Source organism: Psammomys obesus, unplaced genomic scaffold (assembly GCF_907164565.1).
Source record: "Psammomys obesus unplaced genomic scaffold, mPsaObe1.curated_primary_1811, whole genome shotgun sequence".
NCBI lineage: Eukaryota > Metazoa > Chordata > Mammalia > Rodentia > Muridae > Psammomys > Psammomys obesus.
This window is the reverse complement of record NW_026592481.1, coordinates 4,866,611-4,890,798: the sequence shown is the minus strand read 5'-3', so window position 1 is coordinate 4,890,798 and position 24,188 is coordinate 4,866,611. Positions and strand designations below refer to the sequence as shown.

Below are 24,188 nucleotides of genomic sequence, written 5' to 3'. Positions count from 1 at the left end.
GAGAGGTGATCAAAGAGCAAGCCAATCAGTTCATGTTAGAGACAGTCCCTGTTCCCATTATTTCCATTACTATGGAACCTGCTTGCACACTGAACTGCCATGGGCTACATCTGTGCAGGTTATCTCCATGAATGGTCCTTGGTTGGAGTATCAGTCTAATAAAAGACCCCTGTGCCCAGATTTTTTGTTCTGTTGCTCTCCTTGTGGAGCTCCTTTCCCCTCCAGGTCTTACTATCTCCCCCTTTTTTTTCATAAGATTCCCTGAACTCCGCCCAAAGTTTGGCTGTAAGTCTCAGCATCTGCTCTGATACCCTGCAGGTTAGAGCCTTTCAGAGGCCCTCTGTGGCAGGCTCCTGTCCTGTTCCCTGTTTTCTCCCTTTTTTGATGTCCATCTCTTTGCCTTTCAGAATGGGGAGTGAGCATCTTAGCCAGAGTCCTCCTTCCTGATTAGTTTCTTTAGGTGTACAGCTTTTAGTATGTTGATTCTATATTATATATCTAATATCCACTTATGAGTGAGTATATTCCCTGTCTGTCTTTCTGCTTCTGGGATACCTCACTCGGGATGATCTTTTCTAGTTCCCACCATTTGCCTGCAAATTTCATGATTTTCTTGTTTTTTTATTGCTGAGTAATATTCCATTGTGTAGATGTACCACAATTTCTGTACCCATTCCTCCACTGAGGGGCATCTAGGCTGTTTCCAGCTCCTGGCTATTACAAATAAAGCTGCTACAAACATGGTTGAGCAAATGTCCTTGTTGTGTACATGAGCATCTTTTGGATATATGCCTAGGACTGGTTTAGTTGGATCTTGAGGAAGCAGTATTCCTAATTGTCAGAGAAAGCGCCAGATTGATTTCCATAGTGGTTGTACTAGTTTACATTCCCATTAGCAATGGAGGAGGGTTCCCCTCTCTCCACATCCTCTCCAGCATGTGTTGTCATTTGAGTTTTTGATCTTAACCATTCTGATGGGTGTAAGGTAAAAATCTCAGGGTTGTTTTGATTTGCATTTCCCTAATGACTAAGGACATCGAAAGACTAATTTTCACTGGTGTTGCCAACCTGATAGTAAGATGTCTGAGTTCTTTTTTTTTGAGATTCATTGAGCTTCTTGTTTTATTTAGTACAAGATTTTTTATAATGAATGCTCTAGTTGGTGTTTCAAATTTTATTTCAGATATGCTTCCTGAGATTCATTATAAAACTGCACAGTGCTGCTACTGGAACCTAGGGTCCCCAAACCAGCTGAGACACTCTCTAGCACCTTGAATGGTTTTAAAAATCAATTTTCCTGTTGAATTCTCACACTACACCACTATTTGCATGAGAACATTAGGGGTTGGCCTCATGGTTGGTTTAAAGAGCTGCTAGATTGTGGTTGCTGCTTGAACTATCAACTTGGAGAGGCAAGGGAGTGAGGTTTTTTTCTACACCAGTTTTGAGAGTCATTGTTCACACTGGCTCACAAACACACATTTCAAGCATGTCACATGAACAGAATCACCATTCCTGGCTTTCAAAACAATGATATCATTTATAAAGATGCTACTAGAAAATTAGCTAGAGCTTACTACAAGGTTTTAAGTGGTATGGGTGGAGTACATCAGATAGACTTATTATTCTAGAAATTGGCTAAGAACAACAGAGCTCATGTATAAGGCAGTTCACATGTATGTGGTCACATAGCAGCATTACAACCATTGCAAAATTGGTCAAGGTCCAGACTTGTCTATAATTTCTTTGGAATGTGGCAAGAATGCCTGATAAAGGTTGTAGATGGAGGTAAGAAGAAATCCACATGAACCTAGCTCTGTATCTGGGATGTGTGTGTGTGGTGTGTGTGTGTGTGTGTGTGTGTGTGTGTGTGTGTGTGTATGTGTATGTGTATGTTAGAAACAGAGAGAGGTATAAAGGCATAAAGACACATAAAGAGACAAAGAGACAGAAACACATCATGGTCAGAAAGTAAAATCCTGGTCCCCTTGTTATGTTTCTCTCTTTCTTTTTTGTTTTTTGATTTTTTTGTTTGCTTATTTGAGACTAAGTCTCATATATCCTAGACTACAGTAAAACCTGCTATATAGTAGAGGATGGCCTTAAAATCCCAACTTATTCTGTATCCCCATTCTGGTTAGGTTTTATTGTCAATTTGACACAAGCCAAGGTCATATGGGATGATGGAATTTCAACTGAGGAATTTCTTCCATCAGATTGGCCTGTAAGCAAGTCTGTGGGGCATTTTCTTGATTTGTGATTGATGTGGATGAGCACAGCCCATTTTAGGTGGTGCTATCCTTGATCAGCTTTTCCTGGGAGGTATAAGAAAGCAAGCTGAAGAAGCCATGGGAAGTCAACAGTTAAACATCACTCCTCCATGGCTTCTGCTTTCTGTTCCTGCCTCCAGGATTTTGTCCTGTTTGGCTTTTGGACTTGGCTTCCCCTGATGATGAACTGTAAAATGTAAGATAAAATATACCCTTTTCTCCTCAAGTTGTTTTTGTCATGAGGTTTTTATCTCAGCAAAAGAAGTCCAACTAGGGCCCTCTTCTGGGTCTTAGTATTATAGACAACCATATCTGGCCCTTCACTGTATTTGTTTGTTCATTTGTTTGGTTGGTTCGGTTTGGTTTTTTGAGACAGGGTTTCTGTGTGGAGCCACTTGCTCTATAGACCTGCCTCTGCCTCCCATGTGTTGGGATTAAAGCCATGTACTACCACTCCCAGCTCCTTCACTGTTTTTAAGATTTTAGTTCATAATCTTTCAAATCTGAGCAGTATGAGCAGACAGCTATAGCAATATTTCCTACTACCTTAAAACAGTTGTGGCAAATTTATTTTTGCCTTCATTCACCCCAAAAGGTTAGGAACACTAAATGCTTGATGGTTGTGCATTCCTAGTCTAGCTGCATTCAAGAGGCTGAAACAGTAGGGTTGTTGTGAGTTTTAGGCAGTCTGAGGTGTGAAATAATAGAAAACAAACAAAACAAGCAAGCAAGTAAACAAACAAACAAAAAGGAGCACAAGTGCTCTCTTGGGCAATGTGAAGATTACTTTGTACTGAATAGCAGTGTTTAAGTGTATGTTAAATGTAGAGACTCAGGCTTTGAGTATAGGCAACCTAGGGCATCCTCATTCAACATGAGCTCCCAATACTGTTTTCACTAGAAAACAAAGTAGAAAATGAGGAACTTTCTGGCCTGGCTGTTCAAAATTCAGCAGGCTGATGATGCTCCCACATCTGACAGCCATTCTCTGACACCCCTAGCCATCCTGGTTAAGACACATCATATTGCTCCATCATATTACAGTCTACCTGACTTTTGTTGTTTGTGTATTTGATTTTCTCTGTAGAATTACCACTAAATTATTCCGAGACTCATAGTTGATTTCTGCCTATTTTTGAATATTCCAAAAATAGAATCACATGGTGTGTACTTTGACATGTCTGGATTGTTTGGCTCACCATTCTGCCCTTAAAAGTCACCTATTTGGATACTGAGCTGCCATGAGCTACATCTGTGCAGGCATCTTAGGTTATCTCCATCAGTCTCAAGAAATACCCCTGTGCTCAGATTTTTTGGTTCTGTTGCTCTCCTTGTGGAGTTCCTGTCCTCTCCAGATCTTACTGTTTCCCACTTCTTTCCTAAGATTCCCTGCACTCTGCCAAAAGGTTGCCCATAAGTCTCAGCATCTGCATTAATAGTCTTCAGGGCAGAGACTTTCAGAGGTCCTCTGTGTCAGGCTTGTTCTGACTTGTTCCCTCTTTTCTCCGTCTTCTGACGTCCAGCCTCTTTGCCTTTCTGGATAGGAATTGAGCATTTTAGCAAGAGTCCTCCATCTTGATTAATTTCTTTAGGTGTACAGATTTCATTATGTTTATCATATCTCTTAAGTCTATATAAGTGAGTATTTACTGTGTGCATCTTTCTGCTTCTGGGATAGCTCACTCAGGATGATCTTTTCCAGATCCCACCATTTACCTGCAAATTTCTTGATTTCCTTGGGTTTTTTTTTGTTTGTTTGTTTGTTTGTTTTTATTGCTGAGTAGTATTCCATTGTGTAGATGCACCACAATTTCTGTATCCATTCCTCCAGATGCCCAGAGGGGCATCTGGGCTGTTTCCAGCTTCTGACTATTACAAATAAGGCTGCTACAAACATGGTTGAGCAAATGTCCTTGTTGTATACTTGAGCATCTTTTGGATATATACCTAGGAGTGGTATAGCTAGATCTTGAGGAAGTGCTATTCCTAGTTGTCTGAGAAAGCGCCAGATTGATTTCCAGAGTGGTAGTTCAAGTTTAAGGGAATAGGGACTGTCTCTGACATGAACTGATTGGCCTGCTCTGTAATTACCTCCCCCTGAGGGGGAAGCAGCATTACCACACCACAGAAGAAGACAATGCAGCCATTCCTGATACTACCTAATTGACTAGAATCAGAAGGAAGGAAAAGAGGACCTCTCCTATCAGTGGACTTGGGGAGAGGTATGCATGCAGAGGGTGAAGAAAGGGAGGGATTGGGACGGGAGGAGGAGGGAACCACAGGGGGGATACAAAGTGAATAAAGTGTAATTAATAAAGAATTAAAAAAAAATATATATATATATATATATATATATATATATATATATATATATATTTAGGGGGAATAAGTCATCTATTGCAAGCATGTTTAAGGATATACTTCAGTCAGAGCAGATTAGAAGAGAAGCTACTGAAGGAGACAGAGAAAGTGCCATAAGTTGGAGAGGCAGTTACACTGGTGCCAGTTCCATAAGGCTCAGTTTGTATCATGGGCTCTTTCAGTTTGGGAATTCCGGTGACATATAAGCCAAGCAGAGAAGATTCACAAAAGCTGGGTCTAGGTATAAGTTTTAAAAGCTGGGGAAAAGTGTAAGCCTTTTTTACAAAGGGGCTTTGGTTGCCTGACCAGTGCTGAATCAGCAAATCCTGAGATGTTCCCTCTTGTGGCCTCTCAGGATGTGATGCTATCATGTGTGAGTCCAGAGGCTGTAACAGTTCCTGAATTGAGCACCTTATTTATGTAACCCATGTAGGTTACAAGAAAAAAAGACCTTTTGAAGGCTGCTTGTGAAGTAGTCACTGAGATTGGCTAGAAATTCTGTAAGAAATGAAGTTTTTTTTTTTTTTTTTTTTTCTGTAGGGGAGGGATGCTTATTTTTAGCTGTCACCTGGCCTAGGCTTGTCTCAGAATATAATAGTCTCAGTTTCTCTCTTTTAGCTGTATACTTCTAGAATTTCTATGGAGTCCTATGATGTTCATTAGAGGTTACTTTTAATGCTGACATTGACAATTTTATTAGAGAAATACAGCCATTATATTTTATTCATGAACCAGAGCACCTGGAAACAGAAGAATTAATTAGTTGGTGAGAATCATGGTTGGAGAATCACATAGAAATATTAGGGTGTGTGTGGATAGGGAGTGTGTGTGTGTGTGTGTGTGTGTGTGTGTGTGTGTGTGTGTGTGTGTTTGTGTGTGTACGCATTAAGAATTGCTTTTTGGGAACAGGGGCTGTCTCTGACATGAACTCAGTAGCTGGCTCTTTGATCATCTCCCCCAGAGAAGGGCAGCCTTACCAGGCCACAAAGGAAGACAATGCAGCCAGTCTTGATGAGACCTGATAGGCTAGTGTCAGATGGAAGGGGAGGAGGACCTCCCCTAGCAATGTAATAAGAGAGGGACATGGGAGGAGACAAGAGAGGGAGGGGGGACTGGGAGAGGATGAGGGAGGAGGCTACAGCTGGGATACAAAGTGAATAAATTGTAATAAAATTTTAAAAGTACTGCCTTTTATCACCATAAAGTGTCAAGGTTGAAATGTTAGTGATGTCCTTTATTGATATTTCTGGGACCTCATTCTGTCCCTTAAATGATCCTATCAGGAATGACTGACCGTGACTGCTTAACTTTGTCCCTATGAATTACAACAAATACCTGTCCATAGTGGAATGGAGAAATGGATTGGAACTTAGTTCTACAGTCAAATCACAGAACAAGAGCTGGAAAAGTATATTGTTTCATGGGCCAAACCCAGCTTGCCACCTGCTTTTGTATGGTTTCTGAGCAAAGAATGATGTTTATTTTTCTATTTTTGAACTGAAATGTTTTTTTACATTTTTATATTATTGAGGAACCAGAAATATTTTGTAACACATGAAGATGATGTGAATTTTGAGTTTCAGTGTCCATATGTACATTTTTATTGAACCAGAGCCATAGCTGTGGACATGTCTTATCTCTCACTACTTTTGAATGAAAACACAGAGTCTAATAAACCTATCATCGACCAAATGACTCACAAAGTTTCAAACATTTACACTCGCTGGACAGAAAACATTGGCCCTCCTGGTTACAAGGCAGAAAGGTTGAACACACACAGATTATGTTCGACACTGTAGATAGACCTTATAGCATAATTTAGAATACAAGAAACCGGATACAAACAATTTAATTGATAAACAGTTCAAAGAAAAGCAGCAGTAGCATATGGTCTAGGCTTATCCTTAGCAGTAGTTAAGGACTAGAGGTGCAACAGGACACTTCTAGGGGCTAGGCCCATTCTGTTTCTTGTCTTGAGTACTGGATACCTTTGTGAGAGGCAGGTAAGCTGCTTTTTACAGAGTTGCACTCTTATACTGTTGTATTTTATGTATTGTTTGTGTTTACACGTGTCGAGGACAGAGGTTGATGTTGGGTATCTTCCTCAGTGGCTATCCACATTAGTTCTTGAGACAGGGTCTCTGACTGAAACTTGAGCTCACAAGTTCATCTAGAGTGGCTGGATAGTGAGCCATAAGGATCCTCTCTTGCTTGCTTCCCCAGTGCTGAGATTACAAGTATATTACTGCATTCTGCTTTTTTCTTTCTTTGCGTAGGTACTGGGGTTGAATTCAGGTTCTCCTTTGTGCACAGCAAGCACTTTATGGACTAAGCCATCTTCACAACCCTGGTTTTTGTACTTTTATAAATCGGTATTTTCTTCAATAGAAAGTGATTTCAAGGGTTGGGGTGTAGTTTAGTGGTAAAGCACATGCTTAGTATGCATAGGAGCCCAGATCCATCTACCAGCACTGGAAAGAAAAGAAAAAGAAAACAATGGTGGAGGGAGTTGGGGGGAATAGAGACTTTGATTTGGGAACTCCTTGGAAGGTTAAATATAAAGTTCTCTTCCGTCCTAGCAACTTCACTAGTAAGCATATATACAAGAGACACGAAAACATACATATAAAGAGTTTATACCATGTTTATACTAGTATTATTTATAACAGGCCTAAAGTAGAAACCACCCAAATATTTTGTCAGGAGATATAAAGAAACCAAATGTGATACTGTACCACAATAGAGTATCATTGAGCAATAAAAAGAAATGAATTGCTAATATATGATTTCTGTAGATATATCTTGAAGATATTGCATTTAGTAAAAGGAGCTAGCCACAAAAGGCCACATATCAGATATTTAGGTGAAATATTATAGAATAATCAAAGTCATAGGCAGAAAATATACCAGATGTTTCTTAGGGACTAAACAAGGAAATGACTGCTAATATCTATGAGGTTACATGTAGGAGAGAATGGATAGTGATGGAGATTGTACAATCTGGGAATGTACCCAAGTATGAATTGGAATTTTACAGTAGATCAATTATGTATAAACTATCCTTAAAAGAAATTAGTATTCCATAGCATTTTGTGCATTTATATAGGTCAGAATGTAGAAGTCTTAAAGTGACAACCACCTCATCAACACAGATAGCTCAAGGTACTGGCTCTTCCACCAGGTTATCCAGATTCATATCTTGGTTCAGGCTGATAGAGGAGGGCAAAAGAGTTTCTAGAATTCAGTATAAGGAACCACTAGAATTCTAGCACTCAGAAAAACAAATTAATGGGCATAGAAAAATAAATAGCAGCCTTGGATTTTGCCTGTGATTATTGATTCCCACTTCCCTGACCACTGATTTCCTTTAGTCCGAAGAGAAAACAGTGAGACTTTTACAGTCAGTAACTGCTAGGCATTGCCATTCCTGAGCAAGGACTGTTAGCAGTCTGACACAAGGCACCGTTGCTTACCTATATATATTCTTTCTCTTTTCTTTCATGTGATCCTCCCATTCTACCTCTTTTCCTTCCTCCCTCTCTTCTCTTTTGAGAGAGTCTCCCTCTATAGAGCACTGGTTATACTGAAATTTGCTATGTGGAACAGGATGGCCTTGAACTTGCAACAGTCCTCCTGCCTTAGCCTCTCACTGCTAAGGTTACACCTAACTGTATGTACCTCTTTTTTTGGTGGTGGTGTGGAGGTTCACTGTGTAACAGCCCTGGCTGTCCATCTGCTTCTGCCTCCCGAGTGCAAGGAATAAAGGTGTGTGCTGCTTCTACCACCACCACCCAGTGCAGGTATATTTTTATAAACACTTATCAGTCTCTTTTGTGTCATAATGCTCAGTCCTCACGCCTACGTGGAAAGGATGATGATTGTTACTTTTGAGGATTTAAGACAATTGTCCAGGTTATCTCCACTTGAATTTTGCTGGCGTCAAAGAATATGTATTTTAGGATTTGCTTCTCTCTAGTACTCACTCGTTAAATACAAATGGCAGTGAAGAGAGCTCTGAAATTTCTGGAAAGTCCCAAAGGCCTAAACATTAGCTATGGCACAGACAAATTGTTCTGATTAATGAATAAATGTTTGCTTGCCCATGAAAGAGTGAAAGCAGTAAGTATTAACTTTCAATCTCTGTGTCACATGTTTGGGCAGGTCATTGGAGGTCACATAGCTAGACTGGGGATTCATGAAAATCTCTCAGTAGCTTATTCACTCTGAATAGAGAAAATTAAAGTTTGAAGGAAGCCAGTCTCTAATAAATACAATTACTTTAATGTATTTTTAGGAAAAAAAATGATTTGAAATGTCTGGCATAGATTCCAATTTTAGTGACCTCACTGACCTTTGGTAAACATAGGCAACCATAGGAGGCCACTTTAAAGGCATCATTGGATCACCTCTTGGTTCCTCAGGCTGAAGTGGAGTCTGGTGTTGGGTGGTGCTATTTAACAGCCCCAAACTTCATGCCGTTATAACAATATCCTAAGGCAAGTGCTGCTACAATCTCTCCTTCATAGACAGGGAGACTGAGGCCAGGTAAGGTTCAGAAACTTACTGCAATCATACCACTGGTGAGTGTCCTAGCTGAGTTGGAACTTGGGCAGCACTGTACCAACATCCTAATATTGCTACCTTTCAGGCAAAAAAAAAAATCAGTAAGGACAGAGAGAAACATGTATTAAACAATTAGCTTGAGTTTGGGCTGGAACTCAGTTGGTAGAATGCTTGTTTAGTGCACACCAAGCCCTGAGTTCTATCCATGCACCACATATACTGGAAGTAGTAGTGCACACCTGCCGTCCGTGGGGAGCTGAAGGCAGAGGGATCAATGTCCAGTGGCATCTTCAGCTATGTAGCAACTTGGAGGCTGGCTGGGGGCTGTATGAGATCCTGTCTCAAAAACAATGTAGTACTTGATGTTAGAACCTATGACCACAGGCATGTTAGCAAGTGCTCTACCACTGAACTACAGTATCAGCTGTCCATTTGTTTTTAAATATACTTATGAAAAAATTGTGGAAACATGTTATAGTGACTTACAACCTAAGATGATCACAGATAATCATTGTTTTCTCTTAGATATTTTTCTGCATTTGTGAAGACTTTTTATAAGTTGAATGATCAGTTCAAAAATGGCAACAACACTATTTCTGGATTCTGGGTGGTTTTCTAGAGACTCAGCATTCTCCCATCAGGATTGTGATCTATTTTCTTTCCATTTGACCTTGAGTGTGTTTTTGCAACAGACACAATTGGCAGTATGTGACAAGAGGGCCACTGCCTGACTTTTGAGGCTAGGCAAGGTGAAATGGAATAGCTTTTGTGTGGTCTCTCTTAGGACATAGTCACCTTAGAGCCTAGGGCCTAAGAAGGCCTGCCACTCAATACAGCCATATTGGAGAGGCCACATGGTGGTGCTTTGTGGGGCCTCAGCTATTTTTTGCCCTTATTTAAGTACTCTCAAGCCACACACAGATGGGAGCAAGCAAGTTTTCAAATGACTCCTGGACCTACTGACTGTAGTCCCCTAAGCAATCTCTAGTGAGAACTGTCTGTGGCTGGTCAAATACCAGTGCTAACAGTGCTACAAAAAGTGAGACACTTGTTCCTATGTAAGCCATCATGTTTTCAAATCAACTGTAAGTAACCTGTATAGCTTATATTACTTTTATGGTTATAATAACAGTGGCACAACTAGTCCTTGCCTCGCTAGCACTGAGATCAAAGTGTGTTTACCCATCTGGTTTTTTCATCAGTTCTGTGGACCTAACTCAGGTTCGCATGATTTCATAGCAAGCATTTCACTGAGCTTTCTCCTTAGTCCCTCCTAATAGTATCAGAAGGAAAAGGTACAGAGATGATGTTGTATTACAACTAGATGTTTTAATATAAAGGAAATGGGCTTCCCATCCCAAAGCTGTGCTTCTTGGGCTACTTTCCTGGGCTCCTAGTCAGAGATCAAGGGTTCCTTCTACCTGCCTCACACAATCCAGCTGGGGTTGATCTGCTTCCTGCCCCACTTCCCCCATTCCACCTCCCTGCCATTCATGTTATACCATAGTAGTAGTCCAAGATACCAGCCCCAGTTTTCTTGCTTTCTCTAAACATGTTTTCTTGCTTGCATTGATCTTCTGTTGTCCTCAGATCCTCAAGGTCAAAGACCCAAAAACTTTAGGGGTTGCCCATGAGCACCTGTCTCACCAATTTATTGAGTCCTGTCCAATCTTTACTTTCTGACTTCTAGAAATGAAAGTGTTCAAAAGCATAGTGAAAAACATGTGACTACTTACCACTATTACCACTTCTAATATCACTACTTCCTTTACTTTAAGCTTGCATGATGCTTCCAATGGTAAACTCTGGAATTCTGGGCCCTTAAATCCAGACAGGTTCTACTTTGTCCTCGAAAACTGAATACAGACTAGAGTGTCCTGAAGACTGATGAAGTACTCAGTAAAAGAGTGACTTTTCAGTCCCTTCTGTCCAATAGTGTAGTTCATGACATTAAACTCAGCTTTAAAACCATAGTCACTGGATTCCTGATCTGAAAGGAACCTCATACAAGTCATTTTTATGGGTGAGAAAACTAAAGTCCACGGAAGTCAGGAGGACTTTTCCCATCATTCCACAGCTGGACAGAGGCAAAAATTAGCCAGAGACTTTAAGATATGGTACATCGTTTGGGTCTTTCTAAATTGTACCCTTCAGAGGGAAAAGATCAGTGGTCTATTTAACCTCCCACAAGTGCTTCTCAAAAGAGGTGAAGTACAACATCCAGATTTTTAGGGTAAAAAAAAAAATTGTAGTACTGGAGTGCTGCTTGTGAATGATTCATCAATAATGTCTTCCGTTATTCTCACAAGTACATAAGGAGAAGTCTTGTTTCTCTCCTTAAGGGATCTGAGGAAACTGGCACAGAGCTGAAATCCTGGGCAGAACCTTATGGATGAGCACATGCTGGGGATCAAATTTCATTTACCCTGCCTTTAAATTTAGTTTTCCCAGGGATGATGAACCAATCAGCCATAAAGAGATTTGTCAATTGAAAATGACTGAGAAATTTTGTTGCTTTCCCCAGATGCTAATGCATTAATTCAAATAAGGGCTAGATTAGAGTTTTGGGGATGTTAATTATTGTCTATGATTTGCATAGCTGGAACTGCACCTTTTGGCAGTAGGCACAGTCAAGTACTTCTTCAGAGTGATTCTGGTGGCTTCTGGTATTTTGCTCTGAAAGACCCACACCCTCAAAAATCATGCTGAGCATGCCTGTAAGACTATTGGTTTAGATTGTCCTAGACCACACAGTAACTACTGGCAAACTCACTTATTTGCTTGTACATCTTTTGCCTATGTATCATCTACTTATACTTCTTTTTCTCCTTCTTCCTTTCTATTTCTCTTTCTCATTTATGATAATATTAAGAGCTCTTTACTATTTTAAGTGGTTACAAAAAATCCAATGGACTTTGTTGCCCCAGTGGTCCAGAAATAATGCATACAATTGAATTAATTCAGTGAAAGTTATTATACACTGACTGCATTCCAGGCCCAGACACAGAGAGGCAAAGTTTTTCATACTATGGAAGATCACATTAAAGAGAGAAGTTAGTTATTGCAGTGGTAGACTTAGGAGTTCTGATAAGGAAGGCTTTGAAATGGGTAAGCAGCTCTCTCTGGGAAAATGAATGTAATCTCTATAGATGAGGAGATGCAGCAAAGAGCTCTACAGAATAAACCAGAACTTTCCAGGCAGAGAGGGAGAAGCTGTTCAAAGGAGAGGAGTAGCACATAAAAATTGATGGTGTTTAGGGGCAGATATGCTGAGAGTCACCATTTAGTTCAGGGTGGCATGTTCTTTTATACTTAGTCAGGGCCTTGATTATCCTTATTGATCTTTATCCAAGTGATTTCCTGCTTTCTTTCATCTCTGAAATCCATTACATCTTTACCAACACCCAGCTATGCACTGTCTAGGTTTCTTTTAAATGATACAGATCCTTATTCTGAGGGTGAGCCAACCCATTCAGAGTAGCTTTCAACATCAAAGTCTTAAATGGCATCATTGATGCTATCACTGCTAACACATGCTTGTCTTTGTTGGGCTCTGGTGAATTGAGTTTATGGGAAGGAATCTGTTATCATCTGCTGTTGAAGACTTTGATCCTGGCCTTTTGGGGGCTTCATGCTGAGTCTAAGCCTTACAGATATTTTCTTGCTTTAAGGGATTAGAAAAAAGATCTAGGTGTCGGGCATGTTTTCCAAAGCCCCTTTGTAGGTAAATAATGGTTGTATGGGAGAAATGTTATCTTCTCAAGCAGAATACAACCCACATGAGCTAGGGAAAATTCTCTTCCATTCTATCTCTGCTGGGTGTTGTCATCCATTGTTGTGTCAGTCCCTTTCACCACTGCAGTTGCTTTTCCTTTCTGCTGAGCTGACTTCACTATCCTTTATTTTCCAGAGTCCAAGTGGGCATCACTGTACGCTGATAAAGTTTTGTTTATGAAACTGGATGGCCTGAATTTTCCTGTAGGGTGCAATTTGCAGAGACTTGATCTTTGTGATTTAGGTCAACAAGAAATCTCAGATTCAGACTGTAGGATGCTGGCCTTCTTTGAAACAATGGCCTCAAAGTCATAAGCAGAGCTATCATCTGCCAGCAAAACTGTGCCTGTTGGGGAGAAGGAATAAAAATAAGTGAAAGAAACAATGATCCCCTTCTTATCTGCCAAGGATCATGTGTATCTGTTCAGGTTCATTCATCATTCTGAGATAACAGAGATGATCAGACCATTTATCGGGTAGCTGATCCAAGCTTACATACTTCCTTCTTGTTGCTTCCATAAATGTCTAGACTTAAGTTACTTCTCTATTTGTGCTATCCCACTGGATCCCAGACATAGTTCCTTTCTTTTTCTCATCCATGTTGTCTCTGTTTACCCTTTTCCTGACCTTCCCGTTGTCTCTTCTCCTTGTCCTTTAACCACAATCTCAGGAAAGACATCAGCAACTTTTGGAGGTCCCTAAGAGGTAAGCCAAACTCAGTTGATTAGATCATGTTTACTTTCCCTTACTAATTCTGAGTTTAGTGGTCATACCTGACAAGCTCCATTGTCTATAGATGGATGAGCTGTGAAGATGACTCAGTGGATAAAGCTGTTGCCATGTGTTCATATGAATTGAATTCAGATCCCCAGAACCCATGTAAAACAGGATATGGTAACACATTTGTGTACAATTTCAGAGCTGTGATGACATAAGAGCAAGAGAGGAATCCTTGTAAGCTGGAGGGTTATTTAGCCTGGTGTACACAATAGTGAATAATAGATACTCTCTCGAACAAGGTGGAAGGCAAAGAGCAACACCTGGGGTTGCTTCCACCTCACCCCAAAATGAGAATTTGCTGATAGCTTTATTCTTTGGAGTAGCTCTTTTCATTCAAGCACTATAGCCTAAGGCTGCTGCAGTAGAGGCTTGGTTAAATTTCAAGTAGTCCCTCCCCCTCCTTTGAGATCCATCTCAGTCTATAACCCATCTGATCTTGAACTCACAGAAATCATTCTGATGCATCTCCCAAGTACTGTACTGGGATTATAAGCACCAGCCACTCTGTCCATTATCGGCTTTCCTTTAATACCAGCTCAAAATCTCTGTAATTCTTTCAAAGACTGAGGGTTTTTTTTGTTTGTTTGTTTTTGTTTTTTCTTTTTGTCTTCTTTGTTTGTTTTTGAATTTTTTGATGAGACCTCTGAATTTTGGGTCTACGGCCTGTCATCTTGTTTTTCCTCATCAGAAATTTTCTTTACCACGTATAATAAGATATTATGACCATCTTATTTTTGTGAAAATTAGAATGCTAACCCTGCTTTCTAATTTTATTTCTTCCCTTATATTATTGGTTATGTTATTGGTTGCTACTGACTTATGCAATATGATTCTTCCCTGGGTACTCATCAGCGGGTGCAGTTTTCAACTTGGCACAGCTCATAACTCAAACTTTGAGAAAGTTTTAAAGCAGATGAGTTGCACAGATGGTCAACAAATCAATCAATGTGGCCATTTTATTTCTTGTAAGGTGATTATTTTGTTCATAGTGACAACTGTATTTGGTTAAACTGCAGTTTCATCAGCACATGGTTGAATCCTCTAGATATGTTAATATATAAAGCAATGAGAGAGGACTAGAACACAAATATTTTTATAACAATCTTCAACGTTTTAACCACTGATTCCAAGAGTTTTGTGGTCTTTATCCTATAATTGAAATTTCCATGCTTTTTGCCAAAGTAATTTTTATTTGGTGTATTTTCCAGGCTCTTGTCTTTATAAGAGTTGTTTGTGTTTTTCTGTTAATTAGAGCGAGTATAGGTCCTGCTGCAAAAGTTTTCTTTGCCTCAAATTGATTGCCATGTGATCTGGAAATCAGACTCTGAGGGTGGCAGAAGATGGGAAGTTTATGACTGATTCATTTCCAGGGCAAGACAACCTGAACAGTAGGAATGGAATTGCTATCTAAGACATTCAAGTCTTTTACTGTCCTGTCAGTAGGACTCATTTTGACTGTGTTTTAAGAAAATCTTAAAATGAGTGTCTGGCCCCAGAGCTTCTTGCCCAGCTTCCTGCTGCCAATTTGCATGGTTCTTGGCTGATATTGATCTGTCCTACTATTTAGTTTGAGAACAATGCTAACCCTCCTCTTAAAGAGGTTTGCTGCCACCTACAGATTGCCTTGTCACTTGTGAACAAAAGTCTGCTTTATTGTACATTTGGATGTCTGTGATGACAACCACAGAGACTGATTACTTCTTTCATCTACTTTGTCTCTCAGGAGAACCAATGGTTTTGGTTACTGTTATTTGCCATAAAACATGGAAAGAAACTCATACTCTCTTGTAAACTATATTTGCAAATTTGCCCATTCACTAAAATTTGCTATCTTGCATGCTCTTCAGCTTAACATCACTGTAACAAAATTTCTGATATAGTCAACCTAAAAAGAAAAAAGGTTTATTAAGTTCATGATTTTCGAGGTTTTGAATCTGTGGCTAATTAGCCACCTTACTTTGGGATTCAGGTGACAGTGTTCATTGTCGCACAATTTTGTGGTGGAACAAACACTTACTTCCTGAACAGGAAGTGAGAGAGAAGTGAAAGGAAGGAATTAGGGTCCTGCACTCTCCTTTGGGACACTCACACACCTTGCCACCACTCAGCTCCACCTCTTCAAGGTTTCACTACCTTCTAATAGCACCACCTTGAGGATAAAGTATGTAATAAAAGGACTTTTAGGGGACATTTAAGAAACAAACCAAGTCAGTGGTGGTGCTTTATATGTTATTATTGGTAATTGTGCAGAATGGTGACAAGTTCAAGTTTTCAGAGCATATCTGCCAGCTGTGGTCACTACCTTCGTGTTTCTATAGTCATACTGCAAACAAGTGATCTTTTTTTCTGTTTTATTTAGTTTCCTATTAGAAACAAACCCCCAAACCCATGCTCCTTTTGTTGCTAATTTTGTGGTTTAAAGTGTCCTTGAAATACTTCCCTATACTGCTGTCTATGTTCGTGTGCTGCAGCACTGTTTGTGGTGTGCTTTGTGGAGAAAATATGTCTGATGAAGAAACTTTGATCAGGTTTCAGCAGTGGTACAACTGGATGAGTTCAAGGATACTGAGTGAGTAGTATATATCACATAAAGATATTTTCAACAGAAACATGCACAAAAAGATGATATATTGATAAGCTGAAAAAAATTGTAAGCAGAGGCTTTCAGCATTCATTTGGGAGCAGATTGGTATTTCCTAATTCAGTATTCAAGATGACTTTGCAGAAGATAACTGGTGAAAAATGAAGATGAACTGAGTACATATTACATTACAGTAGAGATATTGATGTAGAAATAATGGTTATGTAAAAAATAATGGAAAAGGGAATGTTGGCACATGCTTGTTATTGTACTGCCCAAGAGACAGAGGTAAGAAGATCAGGAGTTCCAGTAATTCTCTGTGACATAATGAGTTCAAGACGAGTCTGGACTATAAGAGAACCTCTCTCAGAACAACAACAACAACAAAAAAAACAAAAACAAACAAACAAACAAAAAAAAAACAACAGACAGACAGAAAAGGAATCGGTGGTAGAGCAGTTGCCTAACATGTGAAAAGTTCATCTAGTACAGAGGAACACACACACACACACACACGCACACACACGGAGGAGGGGAGGGAGGATGAGAGGATGGAGAGAAGGAAGGAAAGAGGGGGCAGAGATAGACAGAGAGATAAAGTTGATATAGTTCCTGGATTATGCTGTCCTATCTATGTTGTGGTCCAGCTTACTTTGTTTCTTTGTGGAGCTGGGGATCAAATTCGAGCCTTGGTGCATGCTATGCAGACACTTTGTCCTGAGCTACACACGAGCCCTGTTTGCATTTTTAACAGGTGGACTTCTCTTCCAGGAGTAACTAGCATGGTCAGTGCAGGAGATATGAGTACATCTGGGAACCTAATGGACTTCCTTGATGAGCCCTTCCCTGATGTGGGGACCTATGAGGACTTCCACACCATAGATTGGCTGAGGGAAAAGTCTCGGGACACTGACAGACACAGAAAGGTAGGCGGTACCATGCTAAAGGGGTCTTTGCCAATAGTTCCACAATGTTTCCATCTTCAGGTTAAGATCTGAACCTAAGGCTATATGGTACACAAAGGTTCCACAAAGGAAAAGATCTAGTAAGGGAAGAAAAGACAAAGAATGAGACTTACAATAGTAAGTACTTTGGGTAGAATTATGACCAGTGTAAGCAACTAAGGGAGCCTGGAGCCAGAAACATTTGGACCACACCTTGCCCTTGACAACTTCATGGTAACTGAGTTTGAGGCTATCATTTCTGGGCCTGGTTTTATCATCCTTGAGGGAAAAGGTGATTACTTTGAATAATAGGGGAGATAGAGGGGGGAGAAGATGAGAGGAAGAGGGAGGGGGGAAAATAGAGAGAGAAAGAGAGAGAATGAGAACATCACCATATTGCTAGGCATCTAGTTGGCATTCAATGTATACTGAAATGAGACCCAATACAGTTATATAGCAAATGCTGTGGGCTCATTTAAAAGGACTGACTAAAGAAGGCTTTTCCAGAGAGGCTGTGGCTAAGAGTTTGGTAGTCAGAGAGAGGGGAGAAGTTCTTAAATATAAGGAGTGTGTTTTTTTAAGAGTCACAGAGACATGAAAGAATGCCACACATTGAGGGGTGTCCTGGGTTTGTTGGGGGATTCTCAGGAGATGAATAGAGATAAGCCTAGAAGAGTGGACTGTGGGACTGTGTTAAGAATGATTAAGTTGGTTACAGCCCCAGAGGACAGTAAGGATGTACTGCAGAGATAAAAAACAGGAAGCTTGGAATCATGGTCAGGGGGAAGGAGGAGTTCTTAATGAAGGCTGTAAAAGAGGATGGAAATGGGATTAGGGTCAAGCCATGGAGGGCTTTGGAGGAGGGAGTATATTGAAATAGAGTCATAAAACAGCAGACTATTGTCAGGCAAGGTGATGCTTTGCTAATGAGTAGAGGAAGGAGAGCGGGGATTGTCTTGCAGCAGGGGGGCTGGGAGACAGCATGCTGTACAGCTCATTGTGAAGATGGGGCTCACCTTGGTAAGTGGAAGGCCTCTAACATGCAAATGGCTGCTGAAGCTTGCCACAATGTGGCCTTAGCACTTAAAGAGGGAAGTGAGGATGGAAGGAGGGCTCTGAAAAAGTCACAGTACTGATCTTGGCACAGAGGAAGGCAGGTGGGAGTCAGAGCTAGAGACTTGAAAGAAGCATACAGGGATGAAGTAGAGAACCAAACCAAAAAAAAAAAAAAAAAAAAAAAAAAAAGGTAGGGAGGTTATGATGTCAGAGGAGATTAGGGCTTTTACAGAATGGGGAGGGGGAAAAAGGCATGCTATAAAGATGCCATGAAAGGTCTAAAGAGTTAGAGTAACCCCTTAAGTAAAAATCCATTCTTGTTTTATTTTATTGTAGTCACTGAATCTGATTTACTCTTTGATTACCTAAAATACCCTCTGAAGGGAAACCCTGATCCTGTGTTGCATCCTAATTGCCCTATGAACTAGAAAGCCCATTTGATCATTGTGCTGCATTGCTGCAAGAATAATATGACTGGGAATTTAGTGGCTTAATTACATTCATCTTCTTGGTCACTTTGTTTCCTAAGGAATCTACTTCAGAGAAAGAAGTGTGAACTAGAAAATATGTTCTGATCAACTGCTATATGTACTTCATTTCCAGATAACCAGCAAAAGTAAGGAGTCGATCTGGGAGTTCATTAAGAGCCTTCTGGATGCATGGTCAGGATGGGTAGTGATGCTACTAATTGGGTTGCTGGCAGGTAGGTGTACTGTGCTCCTAAGCACCCTCAAACTCCAGATATTTGGGAGACACTGAAGCTATGGAGTAGTCATCTTCCATCTCAATACAAAAGATTTATTGTTTAAACTAATTAAGATCAAAATAACTGAAAATTTCTTCTAGAACCTACCATCGAGATTAAGGCAAGAACCTGATCCTAACTGTGGCACCACAGACCAAAGTAAAGATGGTTTAAAACAAGCATAGGCTTCTGGAAAGTTGTAATTAACAGTGCTGTTTTATCCTATTCACACACTGAATAAGTTTATGACCACCCTGGGTTCTTAATGAAAGCACACATTTTATATTCTGTTATACCTGGCTGTGTGTGGGGTTACAGTATAAGAAATCATTAATATGCAAGCATCAAGCACCATACGTGATGGGCTTTTCCTACTACAGGAAAGCCCTGAACTCCGTGAAAGAACATGCTATGACATTCAAAGTAATGTTAATCACTCACAGGATGTAAGATGAATCTAAGACAGTAACATCTACACTGTATATACTGTTCTGACCCTTAGAGATTATTTATCCTCCATCGTTATAATCTCAACACCATTTTGTGGATGGTAGACATTCAGCACTTCATGGCAGTTGTTTGCTGAACTTAATTTTTTTTTTAGGAGGTTATGAAGATTGGTGTTAAGCAGCCTTTCTGGAGAAAATACTATGGTGCTTAATAAAGACCTCCTTTCTCTTCATGATTCTAATGTGCAACTACAGACAATAAACACTGAGAAAGCTAGTTCTATGGACACAGTAGAAAGTGAGGGAAGGTGCAGAATGAAGAGGTTTTGGAGATAGGCGTTTCCAATGTTCTTTGGGTTTGGATGTATATTGGAGGTAGATCTAGAAAGTAGCACAATTTTCTCATGGCTCCGAGGGTGGGGAGAACTCAGATACCCACCTGCCTAAAAAAAATGTATTCTAGGTTTTATTTGGATTCCCCTTATAGAGGAATTACATTATCCTCTTCATAACTAAATTACTAGAACTTACCATATGGGGGCAATGTTGCACCACAGACCAAAGCAGAGATATTTCACAGAATAACTGGTATCAGCAATGGAGATTGAGTGGATGAAGAATAATGTGACTGTTCACACTTGAAAAATGATGGCTCTTGGGGTGATTATCAGATCTTTTTCAAATGCTGCTTTCCACTTGAAACTTTGTCTGATCACTCTCCTAAAAAAACCAAAATTTCCTCTCATTGAACCTCTCCCTCACCAGTTCTGTACATGTGTATTTGTATGTGTGTGTGTGTGTATAACAGCTTTACTGAATTATACTACATATATTGAATGATTGTCCCATTTAAAGTGTACAAGTGGATTTTAATATATTTATAGTTGTGCAGTTATCATCATTAGAACAATTCTATCTTTCCCATCTAAATATTATCTGGACCTTTAGCAGTGGAAGGACCTAAACCATTTCCAGTCTTCTTCTTTTCACTACAGCCTTGTCTGTTCTGGACATCCCATATATACCATATCAATGGAGTTGTACAACATATGTGTTTCTTAAAGTGGACCCAGGTCCAGTTGCCTGGCCTAACCCTAACTGTGCCACAAAAACCAGATGACAAAGCTTTTTTTTTCCTCCTACATAAACTAGTAGAAGTATACATGCACATGTACACACACACATACATATGCATGCATATACACTCACTCATACACACATGTACACATATATATGCACACACATACACAATTTGTTAGTGAAGACAGGGTTCTGTGGGCCTGGATGTATCTTTAGAGCTTAGTATCCAGAGGGATAGAAATGAGACAATTGGGAAAAGATGCACAGTCTGAAATGAGAAAAGGGTTTAGGGACAAGCTTCGAGGAAAATTCCTCTTTAGAAAGCTGGTTGAAGGAGTGGTGAAGATCAAGAGAAAGAAAATCCAAAAATGAGGAGGAAACCAGGAGAGGTTAAATGTTGTAGAAGCTATGGGATGACAAGTTTCTACAAGAGTCAAATGCTCAGCAGTTTCCAGTGACGTCAAGAAGCCTAAAACTAGGGTTGGCAACCTTCCATCTATAAAAGGCTAGCAAATAAAGGTTCTCAGCTGTGTGAGCTGTGTAGTTCCTATCTCTGCAATTCAACTCTATAGAAATTTACTACAGCATGAAGAATAGCCACAGTTAGCATGCAGTGAAAAAAATATTTCTATGCTGTGATTAAGCTTTACTAACAAAAAGGCTACATTCAGCCTCTTATTTGTATGTTGCATCACCTGTGTTGTATGTCATTTCTGGAAAATGACATCTTGGAGCAGGCTATTGCTTTCCTAGTGCAAGGAAGGAATGAACTGGACTGAGGGGAGGAAAAGAGGAAAGAAGATACAGTATAGCGTCTGGAGGGAATGGGGACAGGGGGTGACTTAAATGTTGATGAAAAGGAGCCATTGGAAAGAGAAGTGTTGTTTGTTTGTTTGTGTGTGATGTGTATGATATGTGTGTTGTGTGTATATGTGCATGGGTGCACTCATCTGTACACACATATTTGGAGGTCAGACAAGGATATCTTCCTGTGTAAGTTTCTACCGTACTCCCTCCAGACAGGATCCTTCACAGCACCTTGGCTAGGCTGGCTGTCCGGTGACCTTTCAGTATCTTCATGTTGCTTCCCTCAACATTGGGGGGTTTAGGCACATATGGTCATGCCCAGGTTTTATATAGCTGCTGGGATTTGAATTCAATTCCTCATGCCTGCACAGAAAGCAATCTTATCTGCTGAGCCATCTCCCTAAGCTCGAGATATTTTTTTCAAGATGTATGTTAGCAGCTTAAAAAACTTGGAATGAGAGGAGTGGATCCTGAATTTCAGTGTGCCCTCACATAGCTCTCCTTCCTGATTTGATCCGAGAAGGCTTTTGTAGCTATTTGGGCATATATCATAAAGTGCTCAGGTGACTTCCAGGTGAGTGAAAGAAGCTGTCAGTTTCAGTGGCAGTGTCATGGCATAAGTGTGCCCTCAGCTTTGAGAATGCCCTATCTTCTCTCCATGTGGCAATTCTTCTCGGTGATTTATTCTTTTCCTAGGTACCTTGGCTGGAGTCATTGATCTCGCTGTTGACTGGATGACAGACCTGAAGGAGGGGGTCTGTCTGTCTGCCTTCTGGTATAGCCATGAGCAGTGTTGCTGGACCTCCAATGAGACCACTTTCGAGGATAGGGACAAGTGTCCCCTGTGGCAGAAGTGGTCAGAGCTTCTCCTGAGCCAGTCAGAGGTTTGTTATCTGTGCAGGATCCTGCATGTGGACCACCAAAATCTCCAATTCATGAACACCCATGATTTCAGCTTCAGATAATAATCTCTCAATAGTGTTGCCGCATGTTTTCATTGAGTCCTACCACTGCTCAGAATTCACTTGGAAATTTTTGCTCATCCTTGTGGGTATATGTACTAAAAAGTCCCTTTTCTCCCCACCTCTCTCTCTCACTTTGTCCAATTTTTCTCTTTCCCCCTCTTCCCCTATCTCTTCTCTGATTTTTCAAACATGTTCTCACCCTATAGCTCACCTGGCTTGGAATTCACAATAATTCTACTGCTTCAGCTTCCCAAGTTCTGGGATTTTAGGCATGAACCGTTACAGCTGGTGTCACCTTTTGTAAATCAATAGTGGCTTCTTTGTGTTGAACAAATGGAGTTGATTTTCATGTTTTAAAGCAGAAAAAGAGATGTTATCTGTTTTCAAAGTAATACTTTCAGGAAACCAAATTATAGTTCATCAGATTCTTCCACAGATAGTACAATTTAGTGGCTTTTGTCACATTCACAGAACTGATCAAAGTTTAGAATACTTTTATCCATAACCCCCCTCCCCATTGCCCCCCCCAAACTGTCTGAACTGATCCAGAGTCATTGATTGCTAGCTCCCAAACAACTGCTAATGTCCTCTGTCTCTATAGATTTTCCCCTTCCAGATAGTTCAATTAAATGAAATTAAATAGTATGCATATTATTTTCCAAGTTCCTTCATATTATAACATAAAGAAGAATTTCCTTTCTTTTCATTGCTGTATGAAACTCCATTGTATGGATAGACTACATCGTATTTGATGAACATATATTGCTTCTTTTTGATTAGCCTGAACAATGTCACCATGAACATCAGTGTTCAAGGTGAGGACATATATTTCATTTCTCTTGGGTATAGGTGTAACCTCTGGGTGAGAGGTGACCTCTAGATTTAACCTTTGAAGAACTAGTAGGATGTTTTCAAAGTAGATGCATCGTTGTGCACTCCCATGAGCAGTATATGAGGATCCTGATTTGTCTGCCTTTTTTCTAGCACTTGATAGCATCTGTTTTCATTGTAAGTATCCTAAGTGAGTATGGAGTGAGAAGCTTCTCACTGTAGTTTCCATGACCATCTTCCATCGATTTTTTTTTCTGACACAAACAGTGGATAATTTTGTAAGAAGCATGTCTCAAGTAAAAGGATATATAAGTGACCCACAGATCTAGCATTTACCTTCGGTATCTTAGCTCAGGAAAAGGTTAGCATCTAAGTAAATTTACAAGTTACCACAATGAACCAGGTGTGGAGGCACATCCCTTTAAATCCCAGCATTTAGGAGGTGGCAGAGGCAGAGGCAGAGAGGCAGAGGCAGAAAGAGGCAGAGAGAGGCAGGGAGGCAGAGGAGGCAGAGGAGGCAGAGGCAGAGAAGCAGAGAGGCAGAGGCATCGAGGCAGAAGCAGAGAGGCAGAGGCAGAGGAGGCAGAGAGGCAAAGAGGCAGAGGCAGAGGCAGAGAGGCAGAGAGAGGCAGGGAGGCAGAGGAGGCAGAGGAGGCAGAGAGGCAGAGGCAGAGATCCTTGAGAGTTCATGACCAGCCTGGTCTACACAGTGAGGGTCTGAGTCAAGAAGAGGAGTATCATTGATGGATCAAAAAGCCAGGTGAAGGGAGCTAGGTGAAATGCTTCACATCAGGGGTAATGGGAGGACTGTTAAAGGTAGAGAATTCTGGGAGAATATTTGTTATCTATTTGAACTTCCCCTTCATTCTCTGTTTCTTTTGACTGACATTCACAGCTGAAGATATTTGGAATGCAGTTTGCCATTTTACTAAAACATTTTACTTGGTGGAATATTCCTTCACATCTCAGAAGTAGACATAGA

The 24,188-nt window shown here is 40.3% G+C and overlaps 1 protein-coding gene across 2 annotated transcripts in view; it reads left to right on the top strand.

Annotated features, from left to right (window-relative positions):
* The window catches only part of Clcn4 (chloride voltage-gated channel 4), a 78,916-nt gene that overhangs the window by 12,946 nt on the left and 41,782 nt on the right, over positions 1–24,188 (top strand). Inside the window, exons 3-5 of one of the 2 annotated variants that reach the window (XM_055613366.1) lie at positions 17,084–17,255; positions 18,933–19,032; positions 22,107–22,294. In XM_055613366.1, coding sequence (XP_055469341.1) covers positions 17,084–17,255; positions 18,933–19,032; positions 22,107–22,294 — 460 coding nt within the window. The remainder of the gene's footprint in view (positions 1–17,083; positions 17,256–18,932; positions 19,033–22,106; positions 22,295–24,188) is intronic. The other variant, XM_055613367.1, reaches the window with a different exon arrangement.